General features: G+C 32.9%; 1 protein-coding gene across 5 annotated transcripts in view; it reads left to right on the forward strand.

Moving 5' to 3' along the window:
* Erbin (erbb2 interacting protein) overlaps nt 1-25,114 on the forward strand; it is a 135,958-nt gene that overhangs the window by 94,802 nt on the left and 16,042 nt on the right. For all 5 annotated transcript variants that reach the window (XM_026390857.2, XM_026390859.2, XM_026390860.2 and 2 more), the window contains exons 15-21: nt 5,123-5,222; nt 9,185-9,306; nt 10,227-10,400; nt 11,341-11,526; nt 16,465-16,579; nt 18,467-18,650; nt 20,907-22,452. In XM_026390857.2, coding sequence (XP_026246642.2) covers nt 5,123-5,222; nt 9,185-9,306; nt 10,227-10,400; nt 11,341-11,526; nt 16,465-16,579; nt 18,467-18,650; nt 20,907-22,452 — 2,427 coding nt within the window. The remainder of the gene's footprint in view (nt 1-5,122; nt 5,223-9,184; nt 9,307-10,226; nt 10,401-11,340; nt 11,527-16,464; nt 16,580-18,466; nt 18,651-20,906; nt 22,453-25,114) is intronic.

Consider the following 25,114-nt stretch of genomic DNA (forward strand, 5'->3'; position numbering starts at 1 on the left):
CTCTACCCCTTACATCTTTGTTCTAATTTTTCACTTTCTGCCTTCTTATTTTCCTCACTTTAGACTTGCAGAAATGCTGTCGTACTCATAGCTCCCCCGTTCTCTTAGCACTCTGTCCCTTGTCCATGCTGTAATTACATTGTGTTGCAATTTGAGATTTTATTACTTGTTTCCTCCTATTCATATACTGTAAATTTTACAAAGTCAGTACAAACAATTATTTTGCTTACATCTCTATAATCCAGTGCCTGTCATCTAGTGCTTCAATATAAATAGTTTATAATAAGTATTTGTTAAATGAGTGATTTTGAGATTTCAGAAGAAGGATATTTGCAGGCAATATTCTAGGATCCTAATTATGGCAATGAAATGGAATAAGTAGCTGAAATGAAGTAGGATGAAATACCAAGGGTTGGGCCAGGCATAATTCCAGCTGTGCAGAAAGATTGCAACTTGAAAGCCAGCCTCAGCAAAAGCAAGGCACTAAGCAACTCAGTGAGACCCTGTCTCTAAATAAAATACAAAATAGGGCTTGGGATGTGGCTCTATGGCTGAGTGCCCCTGAGTTCAATCCCTTGTCCTCCCGACCCCAATAAAAGATCAAGGGTTGGGTGTTCCGGGAACTAGGGCTTCATAAATAGTTTTTAACCTATTTTTCTGTCCTTAAACTTCATAAGTAACAGTTAATTAGTTTTCTTATAACAGCTGTATTGAAGTACAATTAATATACCATAGTTCACCCATTTTAAAATATGTAATTAAATAGTATTTAGTATGTTCTCAGAGTCTTGCAGTGATGACAGTTAAACATTTTCAAGGTAATATTGGTTTGTAAAGGCATACCAGAGAGCTGGGGTTGTGGCTTAGTGGTAGAGTGCTTTTCTTGTACATGTGAGGCACCAGATTTGATCCTTAGCACCATATAAAAATAAGTAAAGATATTATATTCATCTGCAACTAAAAATATATTTTTTTTTAAAAAAGCCTCCTGGATAATTCTGATATTCCCATGTAAGAAGACTTTTTCCCCTTCTTCCCACAAACATCCACTAATAAACCACTGGGCCAAGAGTTTAGCTATGGCCTCTATGTTTTACATCTGTTGAATTACCCGGTATTCTGGAAAGATTTGGGACAAAGTGGCAGGAATTCAGGTTGAGTATTCTTTATCTAAAATGCTTGGGACCAGAAATGTTAATAGACTTCGGATTTTTTTTTCAGATTTTAGAAAAAATTGCTGTTTTTATTAGTTCCTTATAGTTATGCATAATAGTGGAGGTTATTTTGACACATTCATACATACATGTGTGTAATATTATTTGCTCCTCAATCCCCAGTACTTCTGCTTTCCCTCCCCTCTTCCCTCTTCCTGCTGTCCTACCTCTACTCTGTTGGTTTTCCTTCTATTTATTGTTTTCTTTTTAATTAGTGCTTTATAGATATACGTAAAAGTAGAACTCATGTGATATATTCATACATGTATATTAGCATAATTTGATCAAAAAATTTTTTTGCAGTTCATCCCCTATCCCATCCTCCTCTCTCCCCCTTGATTCCCTTCCTCTACTCCACTGTTCTCCCTTCTATTTTCATGGGATCTAGTCTTTTTTTAATTCCTTATTTGTTTCTGGCTTCTTCATAGGACCTTTGACTTTCTGAGTCTGGATTATTTCACTTAGTATGATGTTCTTTAGTTTTATCCATTTATCAGCAAATGACATAATTTCATTATTCTTTATGGCTGAGTAAAACCTTCACTGAGTGTATATATGTAATGCATTTTCTTTTTCCACTTGATGGACACATGAGCGGGTTTCATAACTTAGGTATTATGAGTTTTGCTGCAATAAACACAGGTACACATCTATCACTATACTGTACTGATTTTAGTTCACCAGGGAGTGGGGTAGTTGGGTCATAATGTGGTTCCTTTACTTGTCTTTTGAGGAATTTCTATACTGTCTGACACAGTGGTTGTACTAATTTGCTGACCTACCAGCGATGCATGAGTGTACCTTTTCCCTACATCCTTGCCAGCATTTATTATTACTTGTATTCTTGATTATTGCCTTTCTAAATGGAATGATAAAAAATCCCAGTGTTGTTTTGATTTCCATTTCTCTGATTGCTAGGGATATTAAACATATTTCAAATATTTGTTGGCCATTTGTATGTCTTTTGAGAAGTTTCTGTTTAGTTTTTTGGTCCATTTATTCATTGGGTAATTTTTAAGTTTTTTATATTTTCCCTTGTCAGAAGAGCAGCCAGCAAAGATTTGCCATTCTGAATATTTCCCATTCTGAATATTTCCCATTCTGTAGGCATTCTCTTCATGTTCTTAGATCATTTCCTTTGCTGTGCAGAAACAGTTTTGACACTGTCCCACTTATGGATTCTTTGTTTTATTTCTGGAGGTTTAAGAGTCTTGTTAAGGTCTTATTAAAGCTTTTGTTTTAGGATTTTGGAATACTTAAGTGCAAAATGATTTGTTGGTGACCCAAGTCTAAACACAAAATTCTTTAATGTTTCACATACACATAGACTCTAGAAAGTTATTGTATACAGTATTTTAATATAATTTTGTTCATCTTTTCTTCTTCTTCTTTTTGTGGTAGCAGGGATTGAACCCAGGGGTGCTTAACCACTGAGCCACATCCCCAGGCCTTTTTTGTAATGTTTTATTTTGAGAGTGGTTCTCATTAAGTTGTTTGGGGCATCTCTCAATTGCTGGAGCTGACTTTGGACTTGTAATTCTCCTGCCTCAGCCTCCCAAGCCTCTGGGGTTAGAGGAGTGCACCACTATGCCCGGCAGTATATCTTGACTATAGTCTGTCAGTCAAATGAGATTGGGTGTGAAGTTTTCACTTGTGGCATCATGTCAGCACTCAGAAGTGTTTCAGATTTTGAAACATTTCAAATTTTTGTATTAGGAATGTTCCACCTGTAGCAGTCACTGGATAACAGAAAAGGACTTGAATATAGAGGCAAGGGTTATATTCCTCAAAAAAGCAGGAATTTAAATTTGAGGATAGAGAAGTAATAATCTCATGGCATTGTAAGTGCTACCTCCATCTCCTGAGTTAGGATAGATGAGGTGTGGAGGAATAAGGCCCCTGTATTTGAGGCTTCAGGAAAAAGCACTGTTGTGCAGAAACAACTAGTACTATCACTTTTGTTCTATGAGGAAGTCAAGGAAAATTTCAGAAGTTCAAGAGGTAGGCCATTTTTTTTTTTATTGCAAAATGAGGATAGAACACTAAGTTTGAAATGTTTGAGAATAAGTTATATGATGGAATTAACTATATGTTATGTTTTCATAAAAAGAGTAATCCACAGGATAAACTGATGGGTCATGAGAGGAGAGGATTGGGGTAGTTGCCTGTTTACCTGGAGTCAGCCAAGGTTTCTATTGATAGGATGTTAGGTGAATGCATCAGAAAAAAGAATTAGTTACATTAAGAAGTGAATTAAGGATTGGGGGTATATATCAGGGGTAGAGCTCTTGCCTAGCATGGAGAAGGCCCCAGCACTACACACACACACACACACACACACACACATACACATCTTAAGAAGTTCATTGATTAGGGAAATGCAAACAAAAACTACTCTGAAATTTCATCTCATTCAAGTTAAGAATGGCAGCCATCAAGACTACAAATAATGCTAGGCACAATGACACACACCTGTAATCCTGGTGACTGGGGAGACTTGAGACAGGAGGGTTTCAAGTTGAAGACCAGCTTCAGCAACTTAGTGAGACTCTGCCTCAAAATAAAAAGGACTGGGGATGTGTTCAGTGATAAAGCATAAAGCAGCCCTGGGTCAATCCCCAGTACAAAAAAGAAAAAAGAATGCAACTAATAATTAATGCTGGAGAGGATGTGGAGAAAAAGGAAGACTTTCACACTGTTGATGGGATTGAAAAGTAGTACAACCACTGTAGAAATCAGAACAGAGTTTCCTTAGAAGACAAGGAATGGAACCACTACATGACCAGCTATACTGATCCTTGGTATTTATCCTAAAGAATTAAAGTCAGCATACTGTAGTGATACATGCATACCCATCTTTATAGCAGCTCAATTCACAATCGCCAAACTATGGAACTAGCCTTAAGTGTCCATCAGTTAATAAAGGGATAAAGAAAATGTGTGTGTGTTTGTGTGTGTACAAACACACACACAGGAGTTTTATTCAGTCATTAAAAAATGAAATTATTTCATTTGCAAGAAAATGGATGGAACTTGATAACATTATGTTAAGAAAAATAAGCCAAATTCAGAAAATGAGGGGTTGAATTTTTTTCTCATATTTGGAAGCTAGAGAGGAAAAAGGAAAAGAAAGGTAGGGGAGATTCCATGAAAACTGAAGAGAGATCAGTAGAGTAAATTAAAGGGACCCAGGGAGCAGGAGGGGAGAGAAAGTGAAAATAGGGGGGATGATATTAGCCAAATTATATTGTGTCCCTGTATGAATGTATAACAATGAATCCCACTGTTATATACAACTATAATGAAACAAAAATATGGAAAAAAATTAGGTTTCTTATAAAAAGTACTAGTAGTAATTTGACATTTGTTAACCAATTAAGCAAAAAATCTTACCTGGGAACTCTATCACTGAGCAACTTGTTGGGACCATTAATGGAAACAGGAGGGCAGGAGAGAGGGGCAGTTTACAACTTAATAGTTGTTTTAAGGACTCTCTTTTTAGCTGTTAATTAGAATAACTTTTAGGTAACTAGACTGAACCTTCTTTGCAAAAGTAAATACTAGAGAGGACAAAATAACATTAAATGGAATGATTTATTTTTTAACTTGATTAAATAAATTACTTGTAATAACTAAGTATTGAACTATAAATATACTTGGTGTATGCAGTCTTTTTTTCACTAGTGATATTTCAGTGATTATCTAAATACATTGAATTTACCTTATACTGATGCCTAATTTTTGAAAATATTTTTATATTGTCTCAAATCATTGCCTAAAGTGTTATGATATATATTTAAATTTGTTTTTGTAACCTATACCTTGATACTTTAAAAACAAAAAAAGAATTGCTGGATATGTATTTTCTGTAAGGTTATTGAAAATTGAACATTTATTTTTTTCCCTAGTCCAAACCCTTGATACCTCTTCAAAAAGAAACTGATACAGAGACTCAGAAAATGGTGCTCACTAACTACATGTTCCCTCAGCAGCCAAGAACTGAGGATGGTAGGAATTTAAGAATTTCTTTTCTCTTTAAAACAAATACAGACTAATCAAAGTAAAGGTGCAAAGTGAATTTTAGGTCTCAAAGATTTTATACTGGTTGGATGAATGATGGAGTGTTGATCAAAAAATTTCTGTCAAAATAATGAGAAAATAAGGTAACATCTCAAGGGTAGCAGACACTTGAATTTGGAGGTATAGTTGTATCATGCTTCTTTGAAATGCCTTTAAATTAAATTGCTAACTTCATCAATTGTAATTCTCCCTATTTAAAATCACATTTACCTCAGTGTTAGGAAATCATTAAGTTTTATGTGATTAGAAGTATTAAACAGAAACATTTTATTCAGTTCTGTTTTAAACAATCTACTGTTGTAAATTTATATCTTTACAAATCTGTCCATTAGAACAGAATGATCTATGGAATGCTGACTATAAATGTTACTGCTAAATTATTTTCTACACTTTTCCCAACAAGAGAAAATGTACTTTTTTTAACTGGCCAAAACATTTTTTATGAATTATGGTGTGAAGACTAAGTAGCAAAATGTTTCTAATATATTTTACTTTGTGTGTGTGTAACACTTATTACATTATACTAAAAATACATGATTTTTTATATGTACGTATTTCTGTAACCAGTAAAAACATCTATGTTCTGAAGTTGTTTATAAGTTAACTCTTAATACATAACATTAAAGAAGAAAATGTAAATTAATCATTTATTTCCATTTATTAAAAAAATATTGTGAGCAAGTAAATTCTTAAGCTTCAGTTTCCTTATAGGAAATGACAATAGCAGTTCCATTTGAACATAGTCACCATTTATATATTTACATATTGTGTATTGCTTCTTCCAAACTGCAGAGTTGAGTAGTAGCAACAGAAACTCTCACGGTCTACAAAATTCTGAAATATTTTATTATTTGATCCTTTACTAAAATAGTTTGCCAGACTGTATAATAGGATATCAAAATCTCTTCTTTAAGAAATTATTCCATTCCTTTTCTCACAGATACTTTAACTATTAATATTCTCTTCTTCCATATACAAGACTGGTTATTTGAATATATTGTATAGCTGATCACACTATTATTTACAGGACATTCACTCTTTCTTCCTATTTCCTGTTATCCAGAAATCTTTAGAGATAAAATGAAAATTGAGACATGAGTCCCAGTGAATAAGACAGATTTTCTATTGATATATCCAAGTATTTGCTATGATTTCCCATACAGCACTATTTATGCCATAAGCAGAATTTTCACATCTGTTTTAACTTCTTGATTTCTAATGTGTAGAATTATTACTTTCATCTAACATTACATCAATACTGACAGTTTAAAATTAAACATATTTTATTATGACACATTTCTGTATTTCATTGTATTGCTAAATATGGAGATTAGAGGTACATTTAAATACATGGAAAAGAGATCTTACTTGAAAACCTATTAAAAGATTTAATTATAGACCTTTTAGTGGAGCAATTTGTTATCTCACAAATTTTAACTTTAAATTCAATTTAAAAGTTAACAACAATCATTAAACATACCCATGAAACAATAACTTATCAAAGCAACTCTTTTTTATTATTTCTTACAAAGAACAAGAAGTAGGGGCTTGGGCTGTAGCTCAGTGGTAGAGCACTCGCCTTGCATGTGTGAGGCACTGGGTTCCATCCTTAGCACCACATAAAAATAAATAAAGATATTGTGTCCAACTACAACCAAAAAAAAATATTTTAAAAAAGAACAAGAAGTAATTAGCCTATCGAGTTTTCTAATTGTTATGGGAAGCCCAGGTCTTGAAAATGACTGTGGTTGTGAATCACTTAGCTGATGTGTAGGTGGACGTTGGGGTTGAAGACATCACAAAACAATAAAATGCAGTATTGGGAGGATTGTCGCACATTGGTATCATTAAAATATTGGCAGATTTGGGAGAAAGGGGCTATTGCCAATTTACTAGACTACACAGTGAATATGCCAGGGTAATCAAGATTTGGCCAACTAGCCAATACATTGGGTAGAAAATACTATTTGAGGTCCTTAATCTTCAAAGATAATAGATTTATACAAAAGAGTAAGAAGTGTAGGTAACCAGAAATTGACAAGAATGAGAGGCATGGTCAAAATTGCTTACACCGCCCTGAATGAACACTGGTGTAAAGTTGCTTTGATGTAATCTAACAGTCATCTCTGGGCTGACTAGGGATTAATTGAGATTAATTCCCCCATTGAAGATAGGTGGAGAAATTATATGGATTATACAAAAAGTCTGTTGGCAACTGCTTGGTTTTGCTTGCCTTTTAATGATATCACAAAGGTAATAGGCATTTGAATCATAGCCCACATTTGTTTTGAACAAAAATAGTCTAATTCATTAAATTAATGTTAAGCAGTTCAGTAAAGCAATTACAATAAAAATCTTGAGCTGAGTAATGAAAACAAAGGAAAAGATAAGAGTCCATTGTTCATATTTCTTAAATGTCATCCTTATTCTGAACATGAGACTTGAAAAGGTTAAGAAGTCCAAATTATTTATAAGGGCTTAATATAGATGATAATTTCAAGAGTTTGGTATTATTATTATTTCTATTAGTGCAGTATAGCTATACGTAATAGTGGCAATCATTTTTGACAAATTGAACATTCAGGGAATATAATTTGCTCCATTTCAGTCCTGAGTACCTTTTCCTTCCCTCCTCTTTTCCCCTTTCTAAAGGTATTATTTTATTTTTTGCTAAATATTCAGGTTGACCACTTTAGGGTTTTCTAGGAATTTCAGTTTTTGTATTTGCCAATGTTGAATGCTTTTAATATCTTTTTGTTTTGAGTAGGTATAGGCATTTTCTTTTAGTGGGCAAAAGTTGTGATTTTATTTTGTATGCAAAATTTTTATAGAGTGATGTCTAACAGTCAGATCAATTGATTATTTTGAGTTGTAGATTTTTCTTAGGTGCCTAATAATAGGTAGCAAGAAAAATGAGAGTTGTTAAATCTTTATATCTGAAATAGAATAAGTATTGGTTTTACAATAAATTTTAATATTCTTTATATTCTGAAATAAAAATTATATTTGGAGTACTTTTTTACTTAGTATCGATGTCATTATATACCATCAGAGAAATCTTTCTCTTTTTTTTTAACCAAAATGCTCACTTTATCATCAAACTTGTCCCCCTTTTCTGTGCACACAATGAATCTTGAAATTAAAAAGAAGCAAAAATGCAAAATTTAGGTGAAAATGTTCAGTGTATTTATAGTGTTTTAGTTGGTGGATTCTCATCAATAATCCTTTTGGTTGCAAAACAAAAGAGTCAGCTTCAGGGAAGTAAAAATTGTGATCATGACGTTGAAAAGAAAAATCAGCTGTACATGGTGGTTCATGTCTGTAATCCCAGAGACTTAAAGGCTGAGGCAGGAGGATTGTAAATTCAAAGCCAGCCTTAGCAATTTAGGGAAGCCTTAAGCAACTTAGCGAGATACTGTCTCAAAAGAAAAAATAAAAAGGACTGGGGATGTTGCACAGTGATTAAAGTGCCCCTGGGGGCTGGGGATGTGGCTCAAGCGGTAGCGCGCTCGCCTGGCATGCGTGCGGCCCGGGTTCGATCCTCAGCACCACATACCAACAGAGATGTTGTGTCCGCCGAGAACTAAAAAATAAATATTAAAAATTCTCTCTCTCTCTCTCTCTCTCTCTCTCTCTCCTCTCTCAAAAAAAAAAAAAAAAAAAAAAAAAAAAAGTGCCCCTGGGTTTGTTACCCAATACTAAAAAGAAAGAAATCTTAAAGTCTAGTTGTTACCCTGGAATTTTAAAGCTGGCATTGATCAACCTTAACTGTCTTAGACTTATTGTAACAAATATGAGTTGTAATGAAAACTATGAACACACAATGATTTTTCATAATTATAGCTTTATAATTATAGTCATGTAGTCATTTTTTTTTTACTTTTTTCTAGTTATGTTCATATCAGATAATGAAAGTTTTAATCCTTCATTGTGGGAAGAACAGAGGAAACAGCGGGCCCAGGTGGCATTTGAATGTGATGAAGACAAGGATGAAAGAGAGGCACCTCCCAGGGTGAGTTTGTTAGATTTTCTTTCAAACTTGAAATAGGTCTGCTGATATTTAAGTGGATACTCTTGTCTATACTACTGCTATTTTGTGGAAGAAGGATTATATTCATTCCTTGTCTTTAAGGTATTTATTGATCCAAAATATTTCATACAGAAAGGAATTTGAGAGCATTGTAAAGCTATATCATTAAAAGCTAATTATCAAGTATATGTACTTGTGAGAAAAAACAGATTATTATAGGCTAGAGAAATTAATCAGAACTTTTATCTTTGAATTGGTACTTTCTAAATATCACTAGAGGTAATCATTTTCTTCCCTTGCTCATTTTTAGTGATTACTTTTTCCCCTTTCATTTTCTTTAATGATTTGTTTATATAAATCGTAGAGATAAAGAAGTCTTTGTTATGAACACTTTGATTCTTTATGGGATTAAGAATATGTGTTGCAGTGGAATGAGTAGCAAAGAGCATGTTTTCCCATAACTTAACGATGTGATTATTTGCTTTTTATATAAACTAGCTGAATCCCAGAAGAATGACAGGCTATCTTGGTTAAGAGTTTGGTTTCTGGCACATGAAACATGAATATATGAATGTCTGAATTTTAAATGTGTTGGCAAGCATGTATCTGTTTCAAAGACAATTGACAACAGGTTTTGGCAGTTTCCATATCATATATCTCCAAATAGAAAATATTTAAATGTACCAAAAAAGCTTTTAAAACCCTGAAATTTACTGTGAGATCTCTGACTATTTTGTGATAAAACCTTACTTACATTTAACGTAAAATGCTTTCAAAACCTATTGTATATCATCATAGCCATCCCTATAAGGTAATTATCCAATTGTTCAAAGGATTATAGATTAAATTCTCTGTGACTGACATTAGAAATATTTATAATTTGTATTTCACTTTTTCTTTAGGAGGGAAATTTAAAGAGATACCCAACACCATACCCAGATGAACTTAAGAACATGGTTAAAACTGTTCAAACCATTGTACATAGATTAAAAGATGAAGAGACTACTGAAGACCCTGGAAGAGATTTGAAACCACATGATGATCAGCAAGTAGTCAATAAAGATATGAGTGTGAAGGTTAGAAAGCTCAATTCAAAATAATTGACTAAAGTCTATTTCAAATTCTTTAAAATGTTTAAGATAATTGACAAAATGATCCTTTTTGTATGGTAAGTGTACATCTAAATTATTCTCAATTACCTGAACGTGGAAATGAGCTTCCTTAATTGTTCTTTCTCCTCATTCTCTGGCTATAGAATGTCCACATTGGCAGGGTGGTATCAGCATTGCCTTTAAAAAATTGTTGAGTAAATACAAATAAGGTCATTATTATCATTCATTATTATGGAAATATTCATTTTCCTTATTTTGATATTGTTCTATTTTACTTAGTTCTAATTTTAAATGTATTTGCTATATGAACTTTTGACATTTCCTTGGAATGTTGCAGAAACTTTCACAAATCTCTAAATTGTATATTCTTTTAGTGAGTTTCTGCATACACATTGTATCACGGTAACAAAAGTTTTATCTTGTCATAGTTACTTTGCATTCCACATAAGCAGAAAGACATCTTAACTCTCCTTTTTTGAGCATGCTGAGCCAAGTGACTCACTCAGCCACATCCATCTTAAAACTTCTACAAGGAAAATTATTTGTGATAAATTATGAATTTTAACTTAGCTCATGCATTTATATAGGCCACTCTTCCTGAGGTGGGCATTTTATATGTGGGTGCTACAGTTTCCATACTTGCAATTTCTTTTAAAATTTATCTAGAGGGGCTGGGGTTGTGGCTCAGCTGTAGAGCTCTCACCTAGCATGTGCGAGGCCCTGGGTTCAATTCTCAGCACCACATAAAAATAAATAAATAAAGATGTTGTGCCCAACTACAACTAAAAAATAAATATTAAAATTGGAAGTTGATATGTTACTTGTAAATTTTTTCCAAACTTCAATACAAAAATAGGTATAAAACTTAAAGAATATGAGATTTTTGTTTTCTTATTTTACTTAGACTTCCGAAAGTACTACTCCAGTAAAAAGCAAAGTGGACGACAGAGAAAAGTATATGATAGGAAACTCTATACAGAAGATCACTGAACCTGAAGCTGAGATCAGTCCTGGAAATTTACCAGTGACTGCAAATATGAAAGCCCCTGAAAACGTGAAGCATATTGTTAACCATGATGATGTTTTTGAGGTATATGACTTTATGATTATTCTGGAAAAATATAAGAATCTTCAATTTAATTTTTCATTACTGCTAACTAAAGATAGAAAACCGATATTATGATTGCAGAAAATAGGCTAATGAATTCATCATTGAGAAATTTCATATTTACTAAAATATCACTTATTTACTACTTTAAAGTACAATATTTAGGCAGTTTTATTACATAGCAGTTCTACTATAAAATACATAATTATAATTCTTTTATTTCTGTAACTCAAAAATGAAAAGGGTATGTAGGCATAAGTCTATTATTTGACTAAGCTTTTATTTTTAATGTGAGTGGTTTTTTTGGTTAAAAATATCTTGAGGGCCTGGGGTTGTGGCTCAGTGGTAGAGTGCTTGCCTTGCATGTGCAAGGCCCTGGGTTTGATCCTCAGCACTACATTAAAATAAAGTTAAAAAAATAATCTTGAGACTATTTTTTTGATGTAGAGTTTCTTCTAGTGAATCAACAAAAGCTCTAACTTAAAAACAATTTTATTGAGATATAACTCATATCCTAAATAGTCACTAATTTAAGGTGTACAGTTCAGTGGCTTTTAGTGTGTATGTATGTATACATAAATATATATATTTTTGCAGCCATCACCACAGTCACTTCGTGAACATTTTTATTACCCCAGAAAGAAATCCTGTATACCCTATTACTGCTCAATCTCTCCATCCTCTTCAGTCTTCAGCAACCACAAATATACTTTATCTGCCTCTATAGATTTGTCTATTCTTGTCATTTTGTATAAATAGAACCATACAATATGTAGTCCTTTGTAACTAATTTCTTTGGCTGAGTATATTGTCTTCAAATTCATATTGTAGCATATATCAGTGCTATTCCATTGTATACCACATGTTTATTCTTCAATTGATGGACACATGGGTTATTTCTTTTTTGGCTGTAATGAATAAGGCTGCTGTGAATATTTGTGCACAGGTTTTGTATGGATATGTATTTTCATTTCTCTTGTGTATAGGGGTAGAATTGTGGGAACATATAACAACTCTTTATTCAACAGTTTGAGGAACTGCCAAATAGTTGTAGCATTTTATATTCCCTTCATACAGTGTTAGTGGTATTGTGAGGTGGTAACATTGTAACATTTTATTTATAAAACTATTTGAAGTATTTTTTTGTTTATAGCTGCACTGTCCACTCTGTAATAGCTACAAATGGCTATTTCAATTAGATAAAACTTAAAAGTTGAGCTTCTCAGTCACACTGGTCAGATATTTTATGGTCAGTAACCATATCTGCCTGGTTACTGGCTATCACTAACCTGTATTAGCATAGATATAGAGCATTTCCATCACTTTAGAAAGTTCTGTTAGACAACATTGGTATCTAGAAATAGTGATGTTTTGGGTTATAATAACATCTTTCTCTTTTGGGGAGTGGGGTACCAGGAATTGAACTCAGGGGCACTCAACCACTGAATTACATCCCCAGCCCTATTTTGTATTTTATTTAGCAACAGAGTCTCACTGAGTTGCTTAGTGCCTCGCTGTTGGTGAGGCTGGCTTTGAACTTTCGATCCTTCTGTCTCAGCCTCCCAATTACAGCGTGCACCACTGCCCCCATCCAGTATCATCTTTATTTCTTAAAATTCAAAGCACATCATTTATTTTCACATTTATCCTGTGAGCTTGCCTTTACTATGGGGGTAAAAAGAAAACTCGAAAGTTTTTGAACATATTACAGATGGATTACATCTCTAATGTACTATTGTATGCATTAAAGCCAATATAACATAGAAAAAGTTATGCTTATCCCAGCAAACTTAGTACTCACTTAGTGAGTCTCTACGTTTAAGGTACTATGTTTGGAGTATAAAAATAACTAACCTCATGCTGTGCTGAGGGTTTAAGAAAAGTATTAAGTGTTACCAAAATTGTGAAAAATATTTTTCTAGCTATGAAGATCCATGGGTCCTTTTAAGGAGAAGGAAGTATTGGACCTATATTTTTGAAACATTTTCATTGAAAGAAATAGGAAAGCTGAATGAAGTTTGGAGGGGATAATGAGAGCAAAAGAATGGCATTTGGAAGATATGAAAAATAATTCTTCCATCTGATCGAATACGTCAGGGTTACTATTATGAAATTAAATCATTGGTTCCTGAATGCTACTGTGATAGAGCTATGATGTGTCATAGTTATATTACAGTAGCTATTGAATTCTCTAAGCTTGATGGCATCTTGAATGAGGATAGCAGAAAATACAGGCTGCAAGTTAGTTGTGAGAATATTATAGGAGATACAGCATGTGAAACTCTGGCTATAAAGAAAGGAGAAGAGAAAATAGTGACATAACCATGACTAATTAAGTTGACAATGCCATTAACAGAATAGGGTTTTAAAGAGAATCTACAGGCTTAGAAGAACAGGTTTGCTTTTGGATATGTGAAATCTGAGCAACTGGCAAGACCAGTTAGATATTTCCAACAGAAGTATGGATCTTCAGGCCAAAAGAAAAATCAAAGCTAAATTATAAATTACAGAATTGTTTATAATAAACAGTTTTTGAAGAAAATGTAGTAGTTTTTGAAGAAAATGTAGTATCTTTGTGGACAGTCTAAGAAAGCGGGGAGAAATGTGTATGGAGTGATAGTGGTGGAATGTTCAATTAACAAAGACTGATTGATATGAGCAAGGGAGACAGAAAGGTGGCAAGAGATTTAGGGGAAAAAAAGCCCATGTGTAGTTTAATTTTATGAAGGGAAAAGTGTGTCCAGCAATCTAGATGCTGTAGACCTCAAAGATTAAAGTAAACCATTTGCCCTTGTCCTTTTCACTTATTCACATTCACTCTGTCATTAAGTCTTGATAATTTCAAAATTTCTTTGAAATTCTTTTCCTCTTTACCAGCCACCATTGCAATTGCCTAAAAACAGGTATAATCTCTTTTTCTTAAGGACTGATGACAGGTAGATTCCTTTCTACCTGTCTTTCTTTTACTTCCTGTACATCTTCTTATCAGAGCTATATGCCAAGTACTTTTTATTTTGAGACAGGCTTTTGCTAAGTTGCCCAAGTGGGCCTCAAACTTAGGATCTTTCTGTCTCAGCCTCCCCACAAGCAGCTGTGCCACCATCCTCAGCCAGAGTTACTGTTTTAAAGTATAATTTTTATTCTTGTTTCTTCCTGGTTTGGCAACTTCTAATAATGACCAGTACATACATAAATTGAGTGTGTACTCAGAAAGCACCAATTCTCTAGGCAGTTCAGTCTGCCATTTTTGTCTCTTATCAATTATTCTGAGCTTATCCTGAATTCTAGCTGTATGACTTGACATACCTTTTATTTCCATGCATCTCTCTGCTCAAAATGTAATTCTTGGGCTGGGTCTATAGCTTAGTGGTAGAGAACTTGCCTAGCATGTACGAGGCACTGGGTTTGATTCTCAGCACCATATAAAAAATAAATGAATAAAATAAAGGTATTGTGTCCATCTACAATTTAAAAAAAAAAATTTTAAATGTAATTCTCCTTAGACACTAAAATGAATTTACCTCCTCTACCTACTATACTAGTTTTCATTATATACAGTCTGGACCAGGGTTGGCAAACTAAGACTTCTGGCCTAAATCTTGCCCTCTGCCTATTTTTGTATGGCTTGCAAGCTAAGAATAGGTTCATCTTATTTACAAGTTGATTTAAAATTCAGTATAATAATACTATTTTATGACATGAAAATTTCACAAATTCAAATTATGTTATATATTAATAAAGTTTTATTGTAAACAAACACTCATTTTTTTACATATTTTTGAATATTTGAAACAGAGACTGTGTGGCCTGCAACACCCAAAATGTGTTAGTACTTAGAGTACCTTTTTTAAAGGACTTTGTTTCATCATATTAACTAAGAGTATTTAGCCTGCAGAAAAGCTGATTTCATCTACAAGATATATAATATTAAAAATTTTCTATTAATATTTGTTTTCTAACAAGTCATTTTCTTTGCTATCTGAGAGCAGTCCGTTGTAGGTACCTGGGATGGTTACCAAATATCAGGGGGAAAATACTGAGAATATTAAAAATTCTGTCTACAAATTGGGTAAAAATTGCCATAAATTTATTTTGACAGTAGACTGTCTGAATACAGTGATCAATAAAAGAATAAATTTGAGAACTAGGGAGAGATTGTTTTTTAATAATTTTTTTCCCCCAGAACTAGGAATTGAACCCATGGGCACTGTACCACTTAGCTGCATCCCCACCCCTTCTTATTTTCATTTTAAAATAGGGTTTTGTTAAAGTTTATGAGGCTGGCCTTGAACTTTTGGTCCTCTTGTCTCAGCTTCCTGAGTCACTGGGATTGTAGGTATGTGCCATCATATGGTGAGGGAGAGATTCTCTTGAGGCACTATCATTACACTTGAGTTTTTCAGAGGCAGGGATTATGTTTTATTCATTTTTGTCTGTCTTACTTTTTGGTGTAGTACCAGGTACATAGTAATCATTAATATAATTGAATAAGGCCTGCCACAGAAATTTCTCCCATAGATATTTTGGCATATTGTTAATAGTTAGCATAGTTTATGGCCGTATCTTGAAAAAGTCAAATTGTTTACTAATTTTAACTATTACAATAAAAAATTTTCCCCAGAGGCTTGGGAGGCTGAGGCTAGAGGATCATGAGTTCAAATCCAGCTTCAACAACTTAGGGAGACAACTAAGCAACTCAGTGAGACCCTGACTCTAATAAAATACAAAAAAGAGCTGGGGATGTGGCTCAGTAGTTAAGTGCCCCTGGATTCAATCCCCAGTTTAAAAAAAAAAAAAAAAATCTCATGCATATTCTTAATATTCTTTGTTTTCCTTCTGATGTTTTTATGATATAACATTTCATTTAAAGAATTCAAAACATAACTTTCATAAATATTTCCCTTTTTTTCTTTAAACTAGGAATCTGAAGAACTGTCTTCTGATGAAGAGATGAAAATGGCAGAGATGAGACCACCATTAATTGAAACCTCTATTAACCAGCCAAAAGTCGTAGCACTTAGTAATAACAAAAAAGGTTAGATACTGAAGGAAAGCACTAAGAATAGAAATGGCCTAATAAAATTTATGAATTTTTAAAGATAGATTTCACTTAATGTTCTCTTATTTAAAGCATATTTTAGAAACACATTTTTAAACATGCCTTCCTAAAAAGTTCTCCTCCTGAAAAAAAATCTACCAAGTTTTTTCTTAGTAGATTTTTTTCTCTCTTTTCATGCAAATGTACTTACAAGGGCGTGGACTCTACAGGCAGAGAAACCTAAGTTATAATTCCATCTCTACTACTTAACCTGCTATTTGATCCTTGGGTTATTTAATTTTATCCATATGTATATATCTGTTTTGATATGCAGTGAGACTAATGAAGGATTTTGTGTCAAATGCCTGGATTATATAAAGGATTCATATGTAGCACAGTACTTGATATATAATAGATGCTCATTATTAATGTTATGTATCTAGAAAAATTTTTAAATTCCTTCCCCCAATTCCTGCCATCGACTTGTTTATGTAACTGAATTTCAGAGTCTTAGAAATGAAATGGATCTTAATGGATATCTCTCTTTCTTCACTCATCCCTTGCCACCACTGTCTTATTATCTTTATGCTATTTACCAAATGTTTGTCCAGCATTTTGTTTTTGTGATACTTATTATCAAGGTATACCTTGGGTTTATAATGATTGTGGTGGTGATTCCTAGTATTTCTTGAGCACTTCACTTACTAGTTGTTTTAAGTATTAGGCTAAATATTTTACATAATATTATCTAAGAATCATAATAACCTCATAAGAAAGAAAAATAATAGGTATATATCTAGGAAAGTACTTTAAAAACCATTTAATAGTATTTTAGAAATTAAGAATCCAGTACTCAAAAACTTTGAGGTTGAGATTGTAAGACTACTTGAGCTACGTTTCTAAGATCTGAGAACAGCAAAAATACTCTTAATTCAAATGATCATCTATGAATATGTCTACAAACACTTTTTCCGTGACTTGGCTAAAATTGAGGTAGTTTTAAAATATCTTTTTTCAATTAATTTTTAAAAGCTCTACTTTATACTATGTGTCTATAATAGGAGAATGAACCAGATACATTCTGTTTAATATAATTGGTAAAGAATTATCTAACATTGACAGGTTGTCATTCATAAACAATTCTGTGAAATGCTGTAAAAACAATTAGAAATAAGAGAGTTGACCTTTGAAAATTCTTTGATTTGCTTGTTGTGTATTTGTGGCTTGCTTATATTGTTCCTTTCTATTATCAGCATATATAGAAAAAAAATCACATATTATTGAGATAATTTCTGATCCAATTAAGGTTAGAAATGTAAACTAAAAACTATTTTTGGTTTTGGATTTTCAGAATTATAAATAGCTAGAATGTGTATTCACTATAATTAATTGAGATCCTTAAAAATCATACATTGTGTCAGTAAACTAAATCAAATTTTGGGAAGCCCTTACTTTGATTACATTAAAAACAGTATCATGAGCCAGGCGAGGTGGCATCTCCTGTAATCCCAGCAACTTGGGAGAGACCAAGTCAGGTGGATTGTAAATTGGAGACCAGCCTCAGCAATTTAGCAAGGCCCGGTCTCAAAATAAAAACTAAAAAGGGCTGGGAGACAGCTGGATATAGTTCAGTTATAAAGAACTTCTGGGTTCAATCCTCAGTACAAAAAAAAAGTATCATGATCTTGAAATTCTTTAATCTTTCTGTGTATTTAGGACTGAATTTTCAGGGGTGCCTCTGGTTATCTTCTTATCTGTATTATATATTACCTCATCTATGGAAGCAGGACAATGTAATTACCATTTGTCATCACTGAAAAGCATTTCCCACAAAATCTTGGTGAATTTATCAGTGATCTTAAATTTTTTGTTTGTTTGTTTCAGATGATACAAAGGATACAGATTCTTTATCAGATGAAGTTACACACAATAGCAATCAAAATAACAGCAATTGTTCTTCTCCATCTCGGATGTCTGATTCAGTTTCTCTTAATACTGATAGTAGTCAAGACACTTCACTGTGCTCTCCAGTGAAACAAACTCATATTGATATTAGTTCCAAAATCAGGTTTGTGAACATTTACAAATTTATTTATTTGTTTATACAATAAATAAATGCATGACTAAAACATAAAGAGTTTCACAAATATTATAGAAGTGATTCTAGCAGTATGTTTTCTTCCTCCATTTTATAGCTTATTATCTATGTCATTTTTATACATTTCAATTTGAAAGCAGTATTTTAAGTGGGGAACAAAAACAAGATAGATTCTCTATCTCTATCTCTTCTTTTAACATTTCTATAGTATTTTTAGATATTATAGCCTAAACAGCCTATTTGGAATCATTCAAGCTCAAAGCGTTATTTTTGTACTTAGAAATGCAGGGAGATGCTATTGAAGGGTTCATTTAGATCCTCTTGATTGGTGCTGTGTATTTGGTCTAAACTTAATTTTTGCACAGCATACCCTCTGAGAAATATAAACATTAATTTAATTCTAGTATCCTGGAATTTGACACAAGTTTAAAACTAATTTTATTATTTAAGCTCTTAAGAAATTTGTCTTCAAAACAAAAACTGAAATTGATTTCCATGCATATATGAGTTTGTTGTGATGAACCCAACTACTATGTATTACCATAAAACTCTAATTTTAAAAAATTTTAAAAACAAACAAAAACAGGAAAAAAAAAACTTATGTCTTTTGATCTCATGTCAGTCTTACAGGTGGAGTTTGCTTGAGAAAGATTTGGGCAGTAGGTGAAACAAAAGCTGGTTGTACAGATATTTTCAATGATCATTTAGAATTAAATTGTTCTTAAATTCTAGGCATATTTAAGTAAAATTTAATGTCTGTATTTTAAAAAGAAGACAAATTTTCTGAATTTAGATATTTTGTAATTATAATTATTATCATTTGAATGTGTTCTCTGAATTTTAGGTTATGACCTCATGTTTTAAAAAAACAATTTTGTAATCTCTTAGATGGAAATGATGGAAGGCACTGGGACTGTAGCTCAGTGGTAGAACACTTGCCTAGCACATGTGAGGCTCTGGGTTTTATCCCCAGCACCACATAAAAATAAATAAATAAAATAAATTTATTGTGTGTGCCTACAACTAAAAAAATTTTTTTAAGAGATAATGATTAATTTTTAAATAAAAATTTTACTAATCATATTTTTTATGTAATGAAGTAAGGTTTAAGCAAGGAATATACCAATAACTATTTGTACTGTATTTCTATTTGTACTGTATTTCTAATACTAAATGTTATCTTTTGTTTACTGGAGAAAACAATATTAAAGGATATTTATAGAAACATAACTTGAATACACCAATGTGTTTGTGTACCACCAAGTAGAAATAACATGTTTTCCATAATTCTGGATGGCACTTTTGTAAAATATTTGACAGGTATAACATATTCACTTAGAGGTACAGTTAACATACAGTAAGATTTGCCAGTTTTTTTGTTTTGTTTTGTTTTGTTTTTGTGTGTGTGTGTGTGTGTGTGTGTGTGTGTGTGTGTGTGGTGCTAGAGATTGAACCCAGGACCTTGTGCATGTGAGGCAAGCACTCTACTAAATGAGCTGTATCCCCAGCCCAATGTAGTCACTTAGAATAGTGATTAGATTTAGTTTCTCTTTTGATCCTTTTTGCTTATTTTTAATGCACATCTTTGAGTGACTTTAGTTCTTTACTTTGTATAATTTCCTTATTTGTATATTTAAATTTAATAACAGCTACTTAGTTAATAAGTATGATTAATAATGTAAGGCTTCAGAATTACCCATAAAAATATCCTATGTTCTTTACGTCACTACTAAGGTTATTATCTTTTTCCATATTCTGCCCATCCTGAAGCATTTCACATTACAATGAGGATCAGAATGGGATACATAATTCCACTTTTGTTCATAGTTTGGGTACATTAAACTATTTTGTGGAAAATTTGAGCATATTGATGAAAATTAATCTTGATATTAGAGTTTTAGTGATATTTCACTTGTCTCCAATTTAAAATAAACCTATATCACTTGACTTAAGCTAATATTTTTCATTTAAATTTAATTTTAACTAATTTATAAAAACCTGAAAATTGTCCAAGTTAAGGGGTTAAGTGATGTTTTGACACATGTATATATCATATAGTTAAGGTAATATTTCAAAATTATAAGCTTAATAATAAATGCTTTTCATTTATGACTCAACTTATTTTAACTTGTGTTACCTATGCATAAAATAGTTATTAATGTTTCCCTCATGACCAAGAAAACTTGATTTTATTAAGTTTTTTTCAAAAAACTATCTGTATTTTAGGCAAGAAGATGAAAACTTTAACAGCCTTTTGCAAAATGGAGATATTTTAAACAATTCACCAGGGGAAAAATTCAAGGTTCATGATAAAAAAGATTTTAACTTACCTGAATATGATTTGAATATTGAAGAGCGATTAGTTCTAATTGAGAAAAGTGTTGATTCAACAGCTACATCTGATGAATCTCACAAATTAGATCATATCAACATGAATCTTAATAAACTTGTGACTAATGATACATTTCAACCAGAGATTATGGAAAGATCAAAGACACAGGATATAGTACTTGGAACAAGCTTTTTAAGCATTAATTCTAAAAGAGAAGCTGAACATTTAGAAAATGGAAACAAGTATCCTAATCTGGAATCCATAAATAAGGTAAATGGACATTCTGAAGAAACTCCACAGTCTCCTAGTAGGACTGAACCACAAGACACCAGTTCTTCTGTAGACACTGGTGTTTCCAAAAGCACTGAAGATCTCTCCCCTCAGAGAAGAGGTTCAATAGGCTCTGTGGTAAAATCTCACAGTATAACTAATATGGACACTGGAGGTTTAAAAATTTATGACATTCTTAGTGATAATGGACCTCAGCAGCCAAGTGCAACAGTTAAAATCACATCTGGTATTGATGGAAAAAATATAGTCAGAAGCAAGTCTGCCACATTATTGTATGATCAACCATTGCAAGTATTTACTGGTTCTTCTTCATCTTCTGATTTAATATCAGGGACAAAGGCACTTTTCAAGTTTGATTCAAATCATAATCCTGAGGAACCAGATATAATTAGAGCCCCCACAAGTGACCCACAATCTACACCTCAGATATATGGTCCTCCACAATATAATATTCAATACAGTAGTAATGCTCCAGTCAAAGACACTTTGTGGCACTCTAAACAAAGTCCCCAAATAGACACTGTCAGTTTTCCTTCTCAGCGCCTTCCAAGATCAGAGAGCACAGAAAATCACAGCTATGCTAGACATTCTGCTAATATGAATTTCTCTAACCATAACAATGTTAGAGCTAATACTGCATACCATTTACATCAGAGACTTGGCCCAACAAGACATGGAGAAATGTGGGCCATCTCATCAAATGACCGACTTGTTCCTTCAGTAACTCGAACTACAATTCAGCGACAAAGTAGTGTGTCTTCAACAGCCTCTGTAAATCTTGGTGATCCAGGTTCCACAAGACGTGGCCAAATTCCTGAAGGAGATTATTTATCATACAGAGAGTTACATTCAGCAGGAAGAACTCCTCCAATGATGTCAGGGTCACAGAGACCTCTTTCTGCACGAACATACAGCATCGATGGTCCAAATGCATCAAGACCTCAGAGTGCTCGACCCTCTATTAATGAAATACCAGAAAGAACTATGTCAGTTAGTGATTTCAATTATTCACGGACTAGTCCTTCAAAAAGACCAAATGCAAGGGTCAGTTCTGAGCATTCTTTATTAGATCCTCCAGGAAAAAGTAAAGTTCCTCATGATTGGCGAGAACAAGTACTTCGACACATTGAGGCCAAAAAGTTAGAAAAGGTAATTGAACTTGAGTTTTTTATTCTCTTTATGAACTTATTTTCCTTAAAAATGCTTGGTATTCTTTGTCTTTTAATCGAAGTGAAACAAGATACTCTGAATTACCGATTATCTACTTACATTCTAGGAATTTTTCCCTGATACTGAGAACAGAGTTTCAAGTTTAAACTTAGGACAGTTGAGATGATAGTGTAAGCTTTTTTCTTATCTCTTACTCCCCAGTGATTCTAATGTCCATATATTACTTTATATATATATATATATATATATATATATATATATATATATATATGTGTGTGTGTGTGTGTGTGTGTGTTTATCTCTTTCAGATTGTACACATTTACTAGAAATAATACATGTGTATTTCTCTTTAGCATTTTCTGACCTCCTGCTCTCTACTAATAACTATTGATTATGTAAATGTTTTGAAAAAATATCAGTTCACTATATATATAGTTAACAAAATAACAGGAGATGCATTTGCAAATGTAAATATTTCATCTAACATTGTCATTGACACAGATGACTTATGGCATGGCATTTAGTCTTGACTTTTCTCAACTGCATTTCTGACCTTCTTAAACTTAGTTTGAGTCTTTCTGTGGCTCCAGTGTGCCTTGGAAATAGTTGATAAAATAATGCTTTTGTTCAGTTTAGACTTTTATATGTAGATCTTTGCCTTTTGAAAACAGTTAAAAATTAAAGAAATAAAATTATTCTATAAAATCATTATAAGTGCCATGGTATGTCGCCCAGCTGCATAAGGCATATTTCTTAAGATTTAGGTTTATGGGCTGGGGTTGTGTCTCAGTAGTAGAGCGCTTGCGTAGTGTGCATGAAGCTCTGGGTTTGATCCCCAGCACCACAAAATAAATAAATTAATTAATTAAAGGTACTCTGGCCATCTACACTAAAATTACTTTAAAAAAAAAAAAAGAAGATTTAGGTTTCTATATCTCATTGGATTTTATCCAAGAATTATATTTCCTCTGTTTATTAAATATATAATGTTTTTAAATATAACTGAACTATATAGTCTCAGCCATTATATTTTTAAAATCCTTAAATGTTTTGAGAAATAAATGCCTAGAATATGGTTAGTACTTTATACCAATTCATATTAAGTCACAGAATATAATTTTTAACTCTTTGCAGTAAGGTTTTCTCAACTTTGAATAGCTGAACAACTATAAGCTGTAGTGACTTCATTGTCACCTGCCAGTTTTGTTTCAGCTGTAAGTCTACACCTGTTATTGAGGCTCTTTGAACTTGTGTGCTTTTTATCAGGAATTTGGAATTTTCTTAACAAAATGATAGGAGTAATATAACTCTGTTTTATGAATAATCTTCTGGTGGCAGTGTGGAAGTAGATTTTAGGAGGAAGAAGGCTATAGCCAGGTTCAGTTATAAAAGCCATTTGGTGATCCACTTAAGAAATGAAATGTGAACTGTTATCAACTGAATTGAGACAAAGGAACAAATTCAAGAGATGGTTCTGAATTGACTTTAAGAAGTTTACTTCTCATTTACTGTTTCTATAATCAGTGATTGAAGAAAAGGGATATATGCCTTAAATAACTATTTTTTGGGGAATGGCACTATTATTAGACAAAGATGAGGAGTGGACTTGGAGGAAGAAAGGAATTTGGTTATTATAGTCTGTATAGTTTACTTCTAGAGGGCTTATTCTCCCACTTTCCTATCTGACTGATGTGTCTGGTCTTCAATAAATAGGAAGCAAGTTCATTGTGCCTCTTAGCTTTTTTTTTTCCATTGCATAAAATACATATTTAGAAATTTGCTGTGCAGTTTCTTGGAGAGTGAATGACAGTAGTTTTCTAGTTGTGTCCTTAGACATAAAAATCGGTGAAACTAAGATAAGACTTGTGAGAAAAGAAACAGGGCAGACTGAATATAAATCCACACCTGACATTCTAACTCCACTTCTAAGGATGCATAGATCATACTTGGAAGATAAGAGGAGTATTCTTCCCCTTATCTACTTACCTGGACACCCATCTTCCAGACTACCAGTTGACTAGTGAGTGGTATATTCTAGCTCATTGGTTGGGATGCTTTTCCAGCATATACCAAAAGTATGTTGCTGCTAGTACTGTATGTAGCTCAGCTGCATTCTTTCTAGGGTGTGTGTTCTTTCTAGGTGTCTTTGTGTTTTGTTTGTTTTTTCTTTTTTGCGGTGCTATGGATAAAACCCAGGGCCTCATGCATGCAAGGCAAGCACTCTGCCACCGAGTCACTTGCCCAGCCCTCTCCATGTCTTTTTTTTTTTTTTAATATTTATTTTTTGTAGTTGTAGTTGGACACAGTGACTTTATTTGGTGCTGAGGATCAAACCCAGGGCCTTGCAGGTGTGAGGCGAGTGCTCTACCGCTGAGCCATAATCTCATCCTCTCCATGTCTTTCTTAAATGTTTTCTTTGTTTCTTTCTGATTTTAAAAAATATTCAAATGAGAGTCTGTTTTTACTTTAACATGCATGAAAGTTTTGTCTTCAGATATATTATAAAAAAGTATTCTTATATTTAATAAGCCATATTTTTAAAGAATTTACCAGAAAATAAATGTGTGACCACTCTGACTTTTTAAGTAAAAAATAATAAGAACTACTGTATAATATAGCATTTTGACAGAATAACTTAACT

This window comes from Urocitellus parryii, chromosome 1 (genome assembly GCF_045843805.1).
Source record: "Urocitellus parryii isolate mUroPar1 chromosome 1, mUroPar1.hap1, whole genome shotgun sequence".
In the NCBI taxonomy this organism is placed as follows: Eukaryota; Metazoa; Chordata; class Mammalia; order Rodentia; family Sciuridae; genus Urocitellus; species Urocitellus parryii.